Raw genomic sequence first — 15,595 nt, 5'->3', positions numbered from 1 at the left:
TCTTGTCAGGCCCACAACTGCACAGCTTCAGCAATACAGGTTGGAAGTGGCCTCAAGAGTTTGGAAAATTGTGCACATGGCTGAATGGGCGGGGTCTTTGAAACGGTGCCCCTGAATGCTTGATGCAGATGTTGCAGAAGGGGTAAGCTTGACACTACACAGCCACCAGCATCCCATATACCATGTGGAGAGGATGCATACAAAGCAAATCCTGAATGATGATTGTCAACGTCTGTGTAAGGTGCTAATAACAACTCATGCTCTTTTCATGCTCAAATGGTACTCTAAAATAGTGTTTACCAACCTTTTTTGGGCAAAGGCACACTTGTTTCATGAAAAAAATCTCGAGGCACACCACCATTACAGCCCCGTGACGTCAGCGCGCAGCGTCACGCCGGGAGGGACATGAATTGCTAGCAAATTACATAATCACCTCCTTGAGGGCTGGCTCATCTTCTCCGAAGGCAGAACCCCATTAATTAACAGCACAGACTCACACCATAGCCAAGACGAGGGGGGAAAACCTCAGTCATGCACAGTCATGCACATGTGGGGGCTAAATGAGGACGAAGACCGGGCAGAGAGCAGGGTTCAAATCACCCCACCTGGCCAGGACAATCCCTGGGTGCTCCCTTGGGCCACTCGCCTGACCCACCTCGCAGGGCTGTTGTTGCGAGGATAACGGGGAGAATCACGTGCGCCCCCGGGAGCTCCTTGGAGGAGAAAGCGGGCAATGAATGCAATGCACGAAATATATGAGAGGTGACCAGGTTTTGCAGGTGAGGGGCCCCCGCCAGCCTCCGCTTCCAACACCCGGCGCAACGACGCCGAAGTTTCCCCCCGGGCTCGGCTCGGGGAGCAGCGCTGCTCCCCCCCAGCTCCCCTTCGCCCTCCCGGCTCTCTCTGCCGCCCACTGGGGACCCCCCTCACCTGCCAAGTCCGGAGCGCCAGTGGAAGTTGCATGCATGCATGCAGGGCGACGCCCCTTGCACGCCCGCCAAGGGGTCTCCCCGCGGTCCGATGCGTCCCCTCCGGCGCGAATGCAGCATTGCAAAAATAAACCCCCCCGACGCAGCCCTACCTGGGGGGCAGCCTCCGCCGCTCCGCCTCCGCGGGGATCCCCGGGCTCCATCCTACCGCCCAATCTCCGCGGGGGCGCAGGCAGGCTGCGCGGGCTCTGCGCGGAAGAGCCCCTGCCCGCCCGGCCGCCGCCGCTGCGCTCATTCCATGGCCGGGAGAAGAGCGCTTCAAACAAAACGCCCGGCCCGCCAGGCCACGCTGGGAAACGTAGTTTGCGCACCCCGCGCAGGCGCGGAGCCCAAGGGCAAGGGGACTACGGATCCCGGCAGCCCCCGCGCCGGGGACGGAGGGGGAGAGGCCGGGTGCAGGGATGGAGGGACGGGTGGGCGAGCGAGTGAGTGAGTGGCAGCCGCCAAGCCTTGGCCGAGAGCCAGGAAGGGCCTCCCCGGAGGAGGGAGGCGCAGAGCGGGAGGGAGGGAGGGAACCCCAGGGGTCATCTAGTGACGGCGCCCCAATCGAAAATTTGACTTTTTTTTAAAAAAAAAAATCTTTCAAATTTTTTAATTTTTCCCGCGGCACACCAGGCAACATCTCGCGGCACACTAGTGTGCCGCGGAACAGTGGTTGGGAAACACTGCTCTAAAAGGGTTTTGGGAGGGGCTTGTATCTTATTGGTGGGGTTGAGAAATAAAATATTGATAAAATAATACTTCACGCCACAAAAAACACCAGGGACTTCCTGCCTGCCAAGCTCCTGTGGGCCCCTCTCCTCCTACTCCCTGCCACCCCACCAACACGCAGGGCAGCGGAGTCTGGTGTTACTTTGGCTCAGCCCCAGTCATTCCTGGCACTCTCTCCCTCTGGGCCAGTAAGCAGCAGGGCAAGAGGCTCTGGGGGCCAGGAGGATGCCCCTTGCTGAGGGATCAGGCCCCACCCAGTGCCCAATGGTGCCAACCCCAGTTGCTGGCCCTAGAGCACGCTGAGTACACTTCTGGACAACCTGTCTCTTGACTGTCCATCTTTACCAGGGAAATCAGATGCAAGATGTTGCTTTATACCGATTCAGAACAAAGGTGTCCCTGTAGCTTAGCAATGCCTACACAGACCGGCAGTGGCTGTCCAAGGTTTCAGGCTGGGTTCTCTCCCAGCCCTGCCTAGAGATGCTGCTGGGGAAAGCACTGGGGACATTCGGCAAAGCAGGTTCTCTGCCACTCAGCCATGTCCCTCGGGCTATTTAAGAAGCATCCACTCTTCTTAGTTTCCAGGAAGGTTAAACAACGTACCCCACGCTTCCAAATGCATTCCTCCATAATGGGGGGGGGGTTGCTGCTGAAGACCTCCCAGTCAACTATAATTGTGCAGCCTGAATTTGCCAGTTTGTGACAGAATCCCACCCCAAAATAGCAATGGTCTGGAATCGCTTGCGGTTGACAGCATTTATAGCCAGCATTTGATGCAGTTTCCCATGCAAGAGAAAAGACCTCCTCTTCTCATAAAAGGTGTACTCATTAAAACCTGACCAAAGGTGCAATAAGATGGGGATCTTATGGATTCTGTGCCATCCCGTAAAAGAGGTTACACAATGTTGTCAGGATAACATCTCCAACTTACCATTTCCCTAAAAGCTACCGTATTGGTCTGAATATAAGCCTCATTCCCCCCCCCCCCAAATTCTGACTGTGAAAAGTTAAAGTGTGGATTATATTCGCGACCTTATGGTATGCAGCCAGGACCGTGGGGCAAACAGCGCCAGGAGTGCGGCAAAGTGGCGCCAGCCCTGTGCATAGTCCCCCATCCTCTCCCCCAAGGCCGGGAATCATAGAATCATAGAGTTGGAAGAGACCACAAGGGCCATCGAGTCCAACCCCCTGCCAAGCAGGAAACACCATCAGAGCACTCCTGACATATGGTTGTCAAGCCTCTGCTTAAAGACCTCCAAAGTAGGAGACTCCACCACACTCCTTGGCAGCAAATTCCACTGTTGAACAGCTCTTACTGTCAGGAAGTTCTTCCTAATGTTTAGGTGGAATCTTCTTTCTTGTAGTTTGGATCCATTGCTCCGTGTCCGCTTCTCTGGAGCAGCAGAAAACAACCTTTCTCCCTCCTCTATGTGACATCCTTTTATATATTTGAACATGGCTATCATATCACCCCTTAACCTCCTCTTCTCCAGGCTAAAGGGAGAGAGGAATGAAGGGGAAAGGCCGCCAGCAGCACAGCATGCCCCCCCCCCAGTACACAGTCAGGAGCAGCGAGGAATGGAGCGGCTTATATTCAGGGGGGGGGTTCTTTTTTTTCCTCCCCCCACCCTCCAATTCTAAAGGTGCGGCTTACATTCAGGTGTGACTTATACTCGGGCCAATACGGTATTTCTGTTTTACTATATGCAAACGCCACTGTACATCTGTCCCAAACAAAAGCAAGTTTGAGAAGACAGCTGAAGGCGTTTTCTGAATACTGTTTAAAAGCACACCTTATGGTGAATTAAGGCATGGAAATGATATAGACCCCCAAAATGGTATTTGGGTGAATGGCTCATTGAACTTGTAGGTTTTTAAACTATTTGGGTGGAGCTTTCCAGTCATCTGGAACAGGGTCAACTGAACAAGAAACGTGACAGAAAAAGCTATGCAGAGTACTAAAATGTTAACACAAGTTGCACACTAATCCAACTACTGTAGTGGTAAAAATGCAAACCAACATTTCAGGCAAGTTACTTGCATTTAAGTTATGAATTTCTGTATGGAGATTTCTGTGTGTTAAGGTAATTTGCAAGACTGCTGGAGGTCCAGTACTTTGCATTCCAGATCTAGGGCCCCCTCCCCACGAAAGGCACTAGGCAAAATAATGTAACCCCACCCCAGTTGTGAATCTGAACTATTAATAAACTTGACCTGGGTGTGCAGACTGAAAGGGTCCCAAGTCATTCAGCCCACCTCCCACCCCAAATCAGGACCAAGTTTAGAGCTTGGTCAGAGGACAACAAAAGTGGATCCTGAGAGCACTTATGGCTGCCAAGATACTTATATTTCAAGATTAGAGGGATAAACACCCACCATCCATTTCTCAATGGTGCTTGGATATTTATTTGGACACATGGTCTCTGTATGATTCGATTCAATCCAATTGGATTGGATCAGGGGTCAGCAAACTTTTTCAGTCCACTGTCCCTCAGACCTTGTAGGGGGCCAAACTATATTTTTTGGGGGGGGAATGAACGAATTCCTATGCCCCACAAATAACCCAGAGATGCATTTTAAATAAAAGGACACATTCTACTCATGTAAAAACACGCCGATTCCCGGACCATCCGCAGGCTGGATTGAGAAGGCGATTGGGCTGCATCCGGCCCCCGGGCCTTAGTTTGCCTACCCATGGATTGGATTGACAGGCCATTGTTGATGAGACCCAAAACAGTTTCTTTTTTCTTTCTGTAATATTTGGAATTAAAAATAATGTGTCTTAAGAAGGAGGAGGAGACAAGTTGCAAAACCTTTTCTGCGCAATCAGAGAGCACTGTGCAACCGCGCTCCTTTTCACCCACCTGCATTGCTCAAGAAGTGTTGCGAGGGAGGCAGGTAACAGCAGAAATGCTTGCAGCAGTGGGGCATCGAAAGCCTCACACGACAGAGGACATTTAGGCTGGCTTTTGCAACAGGCATGCCAGCACCCCAGGTAGAACAAAGGACAAGTTGGTGACGCAACCTCCGCCTTCCCTGGTGTTCATCTGCTGCTTGGAGTCAGGTCCCAGGTTCTGGTATTGGTTTACAAAACCCTTTGTAACTTGGGTCCAGGATACCTTAGGGACTGCCTGATGCCATCTATCCCTACCTGATCACCTAGTCTTCACGGGAGCCACTGTTAGTGGCCCCCCATGGCTCAGATGCAAGGCTCAAATCCACCGGAACCATGCATTCAATGCTGTGTGTCCAGTTTTAATGAGCTGTATTTTAATGAGCTGAACTGAGTGGGTCATTATGAGTCATGAGGGTGTGGAGAATGCGTGTATGAACTTAACAGCACTTAGTTTAATTTTTGGCTGCTATTTTGTTAATATTGTTTTATGGATTATAAACACTGCCTTGATTTGTTAATCAGATAATATGACTTGCTTTAATTGTGCTGTTTCACTTATTTTTTAGTCATTGCTTTGTTAACAGAGTACCGTATTTTTCGCTCTATAACACGCACCCGACCATAACACGCACGTAGTTTTTAGAGGAGGAAAACAAGAAAAAAAATATTCTAAACGAAACAGTGGATATATGATTTTTGTGGTTCATGCTGTGGCCGCAGACATGTGATCTGACAGTGAGTTTGGAGTAGCCCAATGCAAAAATCCTGAGGATCCATGTGGATCCATGCTTTGTAACCACGTTTTTGCACCACTGCAGCCCCAGGCAACAGTGGGTGCGTGATTTTTTTGGTGCAAGATGTAGCCATGGACATGCTATGTGATTTGATGGTGAATTTGGGGTGACCCAGTGCAAAAATCCTGAGGATCCATGTGGATCCGTGCTTTGTAACCACGTTTTAAGTGGGGAGGGAAGGAAAAGCACTCAAGGGACAAGGAGCACGCGTGGGGTGTGTGGAGAAGGATGCTGCTAATAATGCAGAAGAGAGGTTTAAGGGGAGAAGGCTCCTCTCCTCCCCCACTTTGCTCCTTTAAAGAAGCAGGCTCTCTGTCCCTCTCTCCTCCCCACTCAGCGGCTCTTCTCCCGCTTTGCTGTTTCGAAGAGAGCCAGGGAAGGAAGGGGAACCATGAATCCTCTGCTCACGACTGCAGCAGATCCTCACCACCACCCGTAGGCATTCGCTCCATAACACGCACAGACATTTCCCCTTACTTTCTAGGAGGAAAAAAGTGAGTGTTATGGTGCAAAAAATACGGTAATTGTTTTATGGATGATTTGTTGATTATTCTATATGATTTATGCTGTATTTGTGATGTTTATTACATGTTCTAGCGTGTAATTATTATTTATTGTTTGTAAGCCACTTTCGGATTCATTTGAATGAAAATAAATGTAATAAGTCAAAATCAAATCAAATCAATTTTTTGGAACTCTCTTCCAGACAGCTTCCCCTCCCTGTTGAAATTCCAGCACCTACTGAAGATTTTTTTTAAAAATCCAGCAGACATTCTAACTGAAATCTGATTTTATAGCTTTAACAGATTTTTGCCCTTTTCTGCATTGCATCTTCTGTATACCGCTTGGAAATGGTTGTAATGAACAGGCATATTAATTTCTTAGATAACCCAAACAAACTTCTGGAGGACACCAAGTAGGCAGAGGCACATCTAAGAGGCTCCTGTGATGCTTTGAGCTCTGCCCAAGGGCTATTTTGGGGTTTCTTCTGCAAACTTAGGTATTCATCCAACTTGGCTGATACCTCCCTGCTGCATGTGGATGGTGCTGTTTTGGCTACATCAGGCTTGACACACAGAGGCTGAGGCTGTTATTCATATACTATACAGCAAAGAAAGGGGATATGTGGTCCCCCACATGTTGCTGCACTACAACTCCCATAATCCGCAACCCACTAGGCATGCTGACTGGGGCAAATGGGATTTGGGAGTCCAATTGCATCTAGTGGCCCACAGGTTCCTCATCCCTGCTGTATAGGATAATAACCGAATGCAACTGTAATTGTTTCAACGCTTCAAAAAAGGAGGGAGTGGGGCAGGGGAGAAAGGGTGCCTATTCTGAGAATTGCATAAGATGCAAGACTTTTAGTTGATCTTTGTAACCCAGTCAACAGTCCTGTTTCATGCTGACAAATTTTGGAGGTGCAGACAGATTTGTACGGTCCCTGGCCTTGTCAAGAGGGGTCAGGTTCTGATGCAAAGAGCGTGATTTGTCAAAGCATCACTATCTTCCTCTACTGCAGGGATGGGGAACTGGTGGTCCTGCAGATATTGCTGGACCACAGCTCCCATCAGCCCCCAAGCACTGCCCACACCGGCTGGGGCTGATGGGAGTTGGAGTTCGTTAAACATCTAGAGAGCTGCAGATGCTGCATCACTGCTCCATGCTGCTTTCACTCTTTTCCCCCCTGGAGCTGGAAGTCTGGGAAGCCTCCAAGAGCCAGGGCTCCAAGATTTCACTTTATCCCAAGATAAACTCAAGGCATAAAAGGTTCCTTCATATGAATGTGTGCACAAAATCAGGGGGGCCTGCGGCTTAGCATCCCAAGTACCCAGTCTCTGTTTACCTAGAGGATGGTCATTTGAAAAGGGAGGCTGACTCACCGACAACTCTGTCTCCTGTTTGCACACCCATCTTCCTCATGGCTGCTGCGAAGAGAGCGACCTGCTGCCTCAGCTCTTCAAAAGTCACCTTCACGATCTCCTCCTTGCCTTCCTCTGTGGAAGGAGAAAGTTTGAAGGAGGCAAGCCCCATCATTAGCAAGTTTATATTAGGATGCAAAGAACACCAGACAGGCGGGCGGGCGGGAGGGAGGGAGGCCATTGCAAGGAAAGAGTTTTCTTTTGCAAGACTTGGGCAGTGCCCAATGGGCAGCTGCAAAAGACCGCCAGGGAGGTGCAGTGGTTAGAGTGCTGGTCTAGAAACAGAAGAGGGTAGTCACTGATTGTCTCATCACCCATGGATTTGTCTACTCCCCCTTTTAAAGAAGTCTAATTTAGTGGCCATGGCATCACCTTGCGGAAATGATTTCCCTCGTTTGGGATTGCTCCTTCTCACTTGAACAAACTGAAAATATTATCCAGTTTACCTAAGAAACTGCCTTGTGCCCAGAAAGGCCATTGGTCTATCTAGCTCAGTATTGTCTACACCAACTGGCAGCCGCTCTCCTGGGCTTCAGTCCCTCCCAGCCCTCCCTGGAGATGCCAGACCACACTGGTGTGGCAGGAGAGGAGGGCACGGGTGGCAGGAAGATTCAAGGACAATAAAAGAAACATTTAAGCATTTCAGTGTAGGGTAGTCAGGACTTTTTTTTCCAGCTGGAGCTCACCGGAGCTGAACTCCAGAACCTCTCAGGTGGGCGCCATTGCCATTCTAAGAGAACAAGGGAGAAGTTCATGGCGAGCTCTGGCACCCCTTTTTCTAGAAAAATAGCACTGAGTGTAGTGTAGCACAGTATCAAAATAATTATACGGTATAGTACAGTATAGTATAGCACAGTACAGCAGTGGTTTTCAGTCAGTGTGCTGTGGCACCCTGGGGTGCCTTGAATGATGGTCAGGGGTGCTGTGGGCAACGCTGGCCTCTGTCCCTCTTTCCTTTCTTCCCTCCTCTGATGCCCTCTCGCATCTCTGCCTCCCCAAGGCTTGCACAGCTGCTTGTTGCAGCAGCCCTGGCTACAAGTTCCCCAGGCGAATGGGCCTCTGGGGCTGGCCAGGGGGTGCTGATTGTCAGGAGCTGAGGCAGCCTTGGAGTAAGCAAGCAAGTGGACGAGGGAGCCCAGCCAGCCATTCCGCCAGCCCTTGCTGTTGGGAATGGACAGACTAGTGGGAGGCCAGGCAGGCAGGCAGGCGCTGCGCTGGCCTTTCTTGTGCTTGCTGTGTGCAAGGCCTGCCTGGGAGCCTATCCATCTTGCAAGCCCGGCAGCGCTCGCTGCTGCCTCCCAAGGTAAGGTGCTGGCCTCATGTTCACGTTTGGCCAGTCTCTGTCGGGCCACTATGGCTGGGGGCATCCTCTTCCCAGGCCCCTGTGGGGCAGTGTGAGGAGGCACCTCTCTTGGGGGGGGGGGGCTCAGAGACCAGGGATGGCAGCGGCGGCTACCTGGAGGACTCCCAAGGAGAGGAGAGGAGGGGAGGCTGAGGGAGCCCTCCACAAGGGAGGGTGTTTGAAAAAGGGTGAGAGGCTGCCAGCTCTGCTGGCAAAGGGTGACCTAACTGGGCTCCTGGGCTTGAATGATGGTCAGGGGTGCTGATCCCATGATGGGTCAAAGAAAGGATGTAGCTGGTCAAGGGAGCCATGGACACGAAAAGGTTGAAAACCTCTGCAGTACAGTATAGTATAAAGTATTTTTTTTATTTGCAGAATAAAGAAGATACATTGGCCAGATCTACTCTGGTTTTGGCAGCCATTATGCCAGCCAGAGCGCAGTAAGGAAGGAGCTGGGAGAGCGGTGACCTTGCATGGGCCCTTGGACCTCTGCTCCCTTCAGCTCAGAGGGCAGGAATGGTTGGGAAAGGCTGCGAGGGGCTGAGGGGAAAGCGCCTGAGCTCCCATGGTGGGGGCTGCAGCAGTTTCACCCGGCAGCTCACCGGCTGGGGCCAATGCAGCTTTCTTCAACACTGCGGTTTATCGCCATGATGTTGAAAACCCAACATTGCCCAGCCCTACTCTGGGCAGCTTCCAACACATATAAAAACATAATAAAACAGCAAACACTAAAACTTCCCTATACAAGGCTTCCTTCAGATGTCTTCTAAAAGTTGCATAGTTATTTATCTCCTTGACATCTCCTGGATGATCTCCTTTATCTCCTGGACGATGTGGGTGGAGATGCTCCTTCTGCTGCAAAGGGCCAAGGCCATTTAGGGCTTTAAAGGTCAGCAGCAACACTTTGAATAGTGCTTGGAAACCTTCTGAGATAGCCCATTCCACTGCCAAGCAGATGAAAGACAGCTCCCACCCTCCCTGACCACTGGCCACGCTGACCAGGGCGGGCAGAAACCCCTGGAGGGTCAGAGCTTGCACACGCTCGGCCCCAAAGCCCAGCACAAGCTGCTGTTCTAACCACAAGGAGGACAGAGCACCAGAAGCGCTACAAAACCTTGCTTGTGCGGCATTTCAAAGGAAGTGGTGGAAGCTGCTGCAGAGGTCTCCAGCTTTCCCAAAACGGGTCTCAAAACACTTGGCAAGGACCGTCACTGGTCCTTCTGGGTGCCAGACTGCTTAAGCCCTGCTCTGACATTAAACCTGGAGCTATAAAAACCCCACGCCAGCTTAGCCCTTAAATCTCCTTAAGCAGAATAAAGAACCAGGAGGTGGAGGAGGAGGAGGGGAACGGTGCAGCCTAGCAATACACCCCTGCATCTTGCACACTTCGAGGAGGGATGGTACATCTGGCATCAAAGAGAGCCTGTGGGGAAATCCTGTTACCTGCTCCTGATGCAAATCTGTACACACCCAGTTCTTTTAGCAAGGCTCTCAGCTTCCCCTGCCTCTATACACCACACTTAAAGCACATGGCTACCTGTCACAACCCCACCCAGTAATCCTGGGAACTGTAGCTTGTTATAGGTGGTATGAGGGGTCAACCACAGTTCCCAGGATCCTTTAGGGGGAAGCCGCATGCTTTAAGTGTGTGATGCAGAGGTGACCCAAGTCCCACAAGGCTGTGTGACTCCACCTACCCCCCCAGGATGCTCAGTCTCCTGCTCCCACTGGGCTCCTGAGCCAGCAGGGAGACTTGCCAGCAGCAACACCAATAGGGAGGCAACCAAAGTAGCATCCAGGACCAGCCCAAGTTCAGAGTCCAAAACTAAAGGTCAGGCAAGAGGTAGAACAGTCCACAGTCAGGGTCCAAGCTAGCGATCAAAACAGAGGACTGGGCATTTCTCCACCTTCCCTCTGGCGTGGGACCCATTTGGTCTTGATGTCAGAAGCCAAACCCATCCTGGATGGGGTGGTCCCTCATGGGCCTCGCCAGAGGATCCCAGCTCCTCACCCCCAGGTGGCACCTGTCCTAGCCTGCTTGGTCTTTCTCTCAGGAGAACCCCCCTAGCTGAGACATGACATATGGCCTGACTGCCACCAATTGCCCCTGAGAAGTAGGATCGTTGAGTTGGAAGGCTCCTCAAAGGCCATCTAGACCAAGCCCCCATGCAGAAAGGCCACCATCCTGCAGCAACCTTGGTAAGTGGTCGTCTGCTGGGCTGCAACCCTTAAATGATTCGGAACTGGCGTGCCTAGGCAGGTTTCATGGGATTATTTGCAAGTCTGCATTAAGATGAAGACTCATCCAAAAAACCTGTCACCATCCGTGATGGGTTAATGGCAGCCTTCACCAACCTGATGTGCCCTCCATTGGGCAGCTGGAACTGGTGGGAGCCAGAGTTCAGCAGCACCTGAAGGGCACCAGGCCGAGAAACACAGAGTTACAGGAAGGAAAAAGGAAGCAGTGCCCCCAAGCAACTGTGGGAACTAGGAGTTCTGCAAGCAGGCTGGTTACTTAAGACAACCAGTCTCCAGCAGGTGGGAGAAAAAGCCCTGAGGGGAGAGCAGGTTAGGCAAAGGGCTGCCTGACAAACTAGTTTGGGACGATTGCAAACTCTCTACAAAGCCTGCAGGGCGGGAAAGAGTCTCTATGGAAGTAGGTAGAAGCATTTGGCAACAAGGGGAAGCCCAGAGCAAGTCTGCCCAACAGACACACTGCCAGGCTAATCAAAATACTCTGCCCCCCCCCAATTGGCCTGATTATTTTACCATTCCATGAAATGGGCTGCAGGTCAAGCAGATAAAAAGAGAGAGAAAAGGGAGTACAAATTCAACTAAGAAGAGTCTTCCAGAGGCAAAAATTACAATGGTACCTCGGGTTAAGAACTTAATTCATTCTGGAGGTCCATTCTTAACCTGAAACTGTTCTTAACCTGAAGCACCACTTTAGCTAATGGGGCCTCCTGCTGCGCTGCGCCACCACCGCACAATTTCTGTTCTCATCCTGAAGCAAAGTTCTTAACCCGAGGTACTATTTCTGGGTTAGCGGAGTCTGTAACCTGAAGCATCTGTAACCTGAAGCGCCTGTAACCCGAGGTACCACTGTATAGAAAGAAGTGTTTTGCAATGAAGAGATATATTGGTAGAAGCACAAGGGTGACGACTGCAAGTGATACTTCTCTGGCTGACTGTTGCTAATGTTTAGCTTACTGTTCTTTAATTGTATGAATGTGTGTGTTACTATAAATAAAGCACAATAAAACGACAGGAGCAGAAAACAGAGAGAGAGAAGAATCACAGGTGTCACAAGAGCAAAGATTCACAATGACTACTTACGTGCAGCATAGAGCGCAATTTTATCGTTTTCTTTGTGCTTTAAGAGGTTTTCTGCATAGTTCAACCTGCTGCCTTTAAACCACTCTGGAACATCTGCAATGCCCTTGGAAGGGTCAATCACCTGGTGGAAAAAAGGCCGGGCATCCTTAGGAACGAAGAGCTTCATGGTCTATCTGCTCCTGGGGTGGAGAAGAGTTCCCACACTCCAAAATCCAGGCTGGCTTGTTTCCCCATTACCAGAATCCCATGTGAGAGACCACCGTGCCTCAAGGCCCACACTCCTTCAGGCATCTTCACTGCTACACAGCCTCTCTGTCTGGGGGACTCCTGGCAGCCCCAGCCAGCAAAGCCAACAAGACAAAGCTTTAGTTGTCTATTTAGCAAGTTTCCTTACCTGCCCTTCACATGAGGTCCCAGGCCAGCTTAAACAAAAACTACCATTTTAAGACAGATTATTAAAAGAATACTGCTTCTATTTTAAAACACACAAAGCCTTTCCAAAATTGAACAGAGCGATATAAATTCCGCAAGGGATGATGGGAGCTTCACTCTGACAGCATCTGGAGGTTGACAGGTTGGAAGAAGGCTGCTCTAGGGTTGCCTCATCCCCTTAAAAAGTCTCGTTCCAAAGTTGCCCCTTTTTTATCTCGCATTCAGTCATTTGGCCCCAACCATGGAAACGGTTGCTTGCCCTGCAGTGGGGGAATAGCAAGCAACCATTACAAAAGCCCCACTTTTGCCCTGATTCCGCCTTCAGGACTGTGAACTGGGCACTAACAGTCTGACCCACAGCTTGGGCTCCATACTCACTATACAGTTAAAAGCAGTATCGGGCTGTGTTAAACTGTCATGGCTTCCCGCCACCGACCAGGCAAAAATCCTGTAGTTTGTTCAGGGTGCTGAGTGTCTTTAGAGGACCCCCACTCTATTCCCCTGACAGAGCTAGTTTCCAGAGTTCCATGAGAAGAGGGCAAGGCTGTAGTTGGGGGGGGGGGCTAGCCATGTTCTCAGCCCTGGGTGAAGCCTCTAGAGGGGCACCAGTGGGGCTCCCAGCTTGCGGGGGGGGGCCTCTGACCATGCCCCTCCTTGTGGCTGCTGAGCACCAGAGGGATGCTCATTTGCAAGGGGAAGCAGGAAAACCTTCCTCTCCCCCCCCCCGTCTGTTTCTGGAACTGTGTGTGAAAGAGAAATCCTAGAGAAGGTTGCTCTCCAAGCAGAGTTGAAAAGGGAAAGTTTTGTTGCTTTCTTTCTTCTTCTTTTGCTTCCCTCAACATCTCAGTGATCCATTAAAGGTGGTGAAGAGATCAGAACAACACCTCCTGCCCTTTTGGGGAACAGAAGCACTTTGGAGGATTGCCTGCTTGTGTGTTCTCTCTCTCTCTCTCTCTCTCTCTCTCTCTCTCTCTCTCTGTGTGTGTGTGTGTGTGTGTGTGTCTGTCTGTGTTTGGATCTAGAGGACAACATACATATTTACACCATGTGAATACATAAAGAGGGCACTGCTGCATACAATCAGCTACAAAAACTGAGTCCTCTGAAATTAAAATACCTGTAATGAAAGAAATGTGATGCTGAAATACAAAGCACTTTGTATTTATCCCTTCCTGGGATTTGGAAGGAAAATGTAGCCAATCCACTTCAAATTCTTTAATTGCAATGGCTCAGCAGCCACCATTTTTAAAAGAAAACTTGTTAAGTATTTATTCATATTATTCCTTAGACTCACAGGCATGGCCAAACTTGGCCCTCCAGATGTTTTGGGACTACAATTCCCATCATCCCTGATCACTGGTCCTGTTAAGATAGGGATGATGGGAGCTGTAGTCCCAAAACATCTGGAGGGCCAAGTTTGGCCATGCCTGCCTTAGAGTCTTAAACTGCATGCCTTTACTACTCAGAAGTAAGTCCCACTGAATTCAATGAAGTTTACTCCCAGGTAACTGTGTAAAGATTCTGCAATCTTATACTGCAATCTTAAGCATTTTAACTTAGAAGTAAGTCCCACTGAGTTCAATAGGACTCTCTAGCATGTGCCTGATAATTATCACAGTTTCTATTAATTAATTAATTTATTATTATTATTATTATTATTATTATTATTATTATTATTATTACATACATTCATAATACTTCTTAGAATTCATTAAAAGGTCTATTACTCTCTGAGAAGATCTACTTAAGGTTCAATGGTATATACACAGACAATTTTACTATTTGGAGAGACTATCTCTTCTCCAGCCTATTTCAAACTACTTTTTATGCCCTTTATGAACTAAACGTGTTGAGGTGTGTGTGTGTGTGTGTGTGTGTGTGTATACACACAAAGTGGGGGTGTAAGACAAACTGGGTCTTTGCCCCATGTGTCAGAAAGCCTAGTTTTGGCCCTGGAAGAGGGGCTGACGGATAAACCATCACTCTGGAAAGGGAATAGGGGCCTCCTAACATCGCTCAATACCCTTAAACTACAGCTCCCAGGATTCTCTGAGGTTATACACCTGTGCTTTAAATGTATAGTGCAGAGGGGGCCCCAGCCTCCAACTGAAAGGCCTTCACTTCAGTTTTCTTTCTCCTGCAAAGCCCAGAAAAGAGTAAAGGGTTCCCCATTTCTCCCCAATATTCTTGTGTTTCACTTTGACGTTGTGGACCGGACTGACAACTGGCATCTCTCCACATGCAATGCACCACCTAATCTTGCTCCCAGCGCAAGCCAGGATTGCGCTGGTGCTTGAGACAGAAGGATGAACTTGACTCCATTCTTAGTCAGGCAAAAATCTCTCAGATCACTGCTCACTGGCCCACCTGCAAAACCAGTTCCACAGACAGGACTTTCTCACCTACATGTCCTCCCTCATTTTGGGAACTCAAACCCTGTCCCCAAAAGTATAAAGGACTCACCCCATATGTCGTGTTTCTTTCTTTTGTTAAACATTTCTTTTGGTTTTTAAATACAAATACAATAACCGTTAAACACTTAACCAGCAGTACATCTAAGGGCGCTTGTTTTAACCACTGTCTTTACACATACACATTCAAACATATTACTTAATGTAACCTCTCCACTGAGAAAACTATCCCATTGCTTCAATGTGGTTTGAAGATCCACTTGCATCAAATTGCTTGTAGCAGATCTGATGCTGCTTTAAAATTAAAGGTCACACCGATTTATTAGTATGAGTGGTTACTTTACTGTTGCTTTTAAACTGTGTTCTTCAACTGTTTAATTAGATTCTATAGATTGTTTGGCTTGGCTCAAAGATATTAAATTTTCAAAACTGTACCATGAACGTAATATAATATATGAAAAAAGAAAGAAAATTGTACAAAACAGAAAACCAAGGTTCACATCCATTACCTCATAAAACAAAGAACGTTATCAAGAGACTACACAATGAATTAGATGCTATAGCAAAAAACCAACCTGATACAGAGAGAATACCAAAAAAATATATAAATACCAAATAAAGCCATATTTCATCAGCACCTGCCATCCCTGTGCTTGGCCTGTCATATAAGTAACATATGGTTGCCAAATGGAGGCAAAATCCAGAAGTTTAGCTGTACCCAAGATACATGTAATTTATGAGTCAATCTCTCAGAAATGAGAA

The 15,595-nt window shown here is 49.0% G+C and overlaps 1 protein-coding gene across 1 annotated transcript in view; it reads right to left on the bottom strand.

Annotated features, from left to right (window-relative positions):
• Nucleotides 1-15,595, bottom strand: part of AACS (acetoacetyl-CoA synthetase) — a 56,557-nt gene that overhangs the window by 32,284 nt on the left and 8,678 nt on the right. Inside the window, exons 3-4 of the mRNA XM_083476692.1 lie at nucleotides 11,991-12,111; nucleotides 7,274-7,387 (exon numbers count right to left, since the gene is read on the bottom strand). Coding sequence (XP_083332818.1) covers nucleotides 7,274-7,387; nucleotides 11,991-12,111 — 235 coding nt within the window. The remainder of the gene's footprint in view (nucleotides 1-7,273; nucleotides 7,388-11,990; nucleotides 12,112-15,595) is intronic.

Source organism: Podarcis liolepis (assembly GCF_965112155.1).
Source record: "Podarcis liolepis genome assembly, chromosome: 15".
NCBI lineage: Eukaryota > Metazoa > Chordata > Lepidosauria > Squamata > Lacertidae > Podarcis > Podarcis liolepis.
The sequence above is the reverse complement of the archived record's forward strand: the minus strand, read 5'-3'. Positions and strand labels throughout refer to the sequence as shown.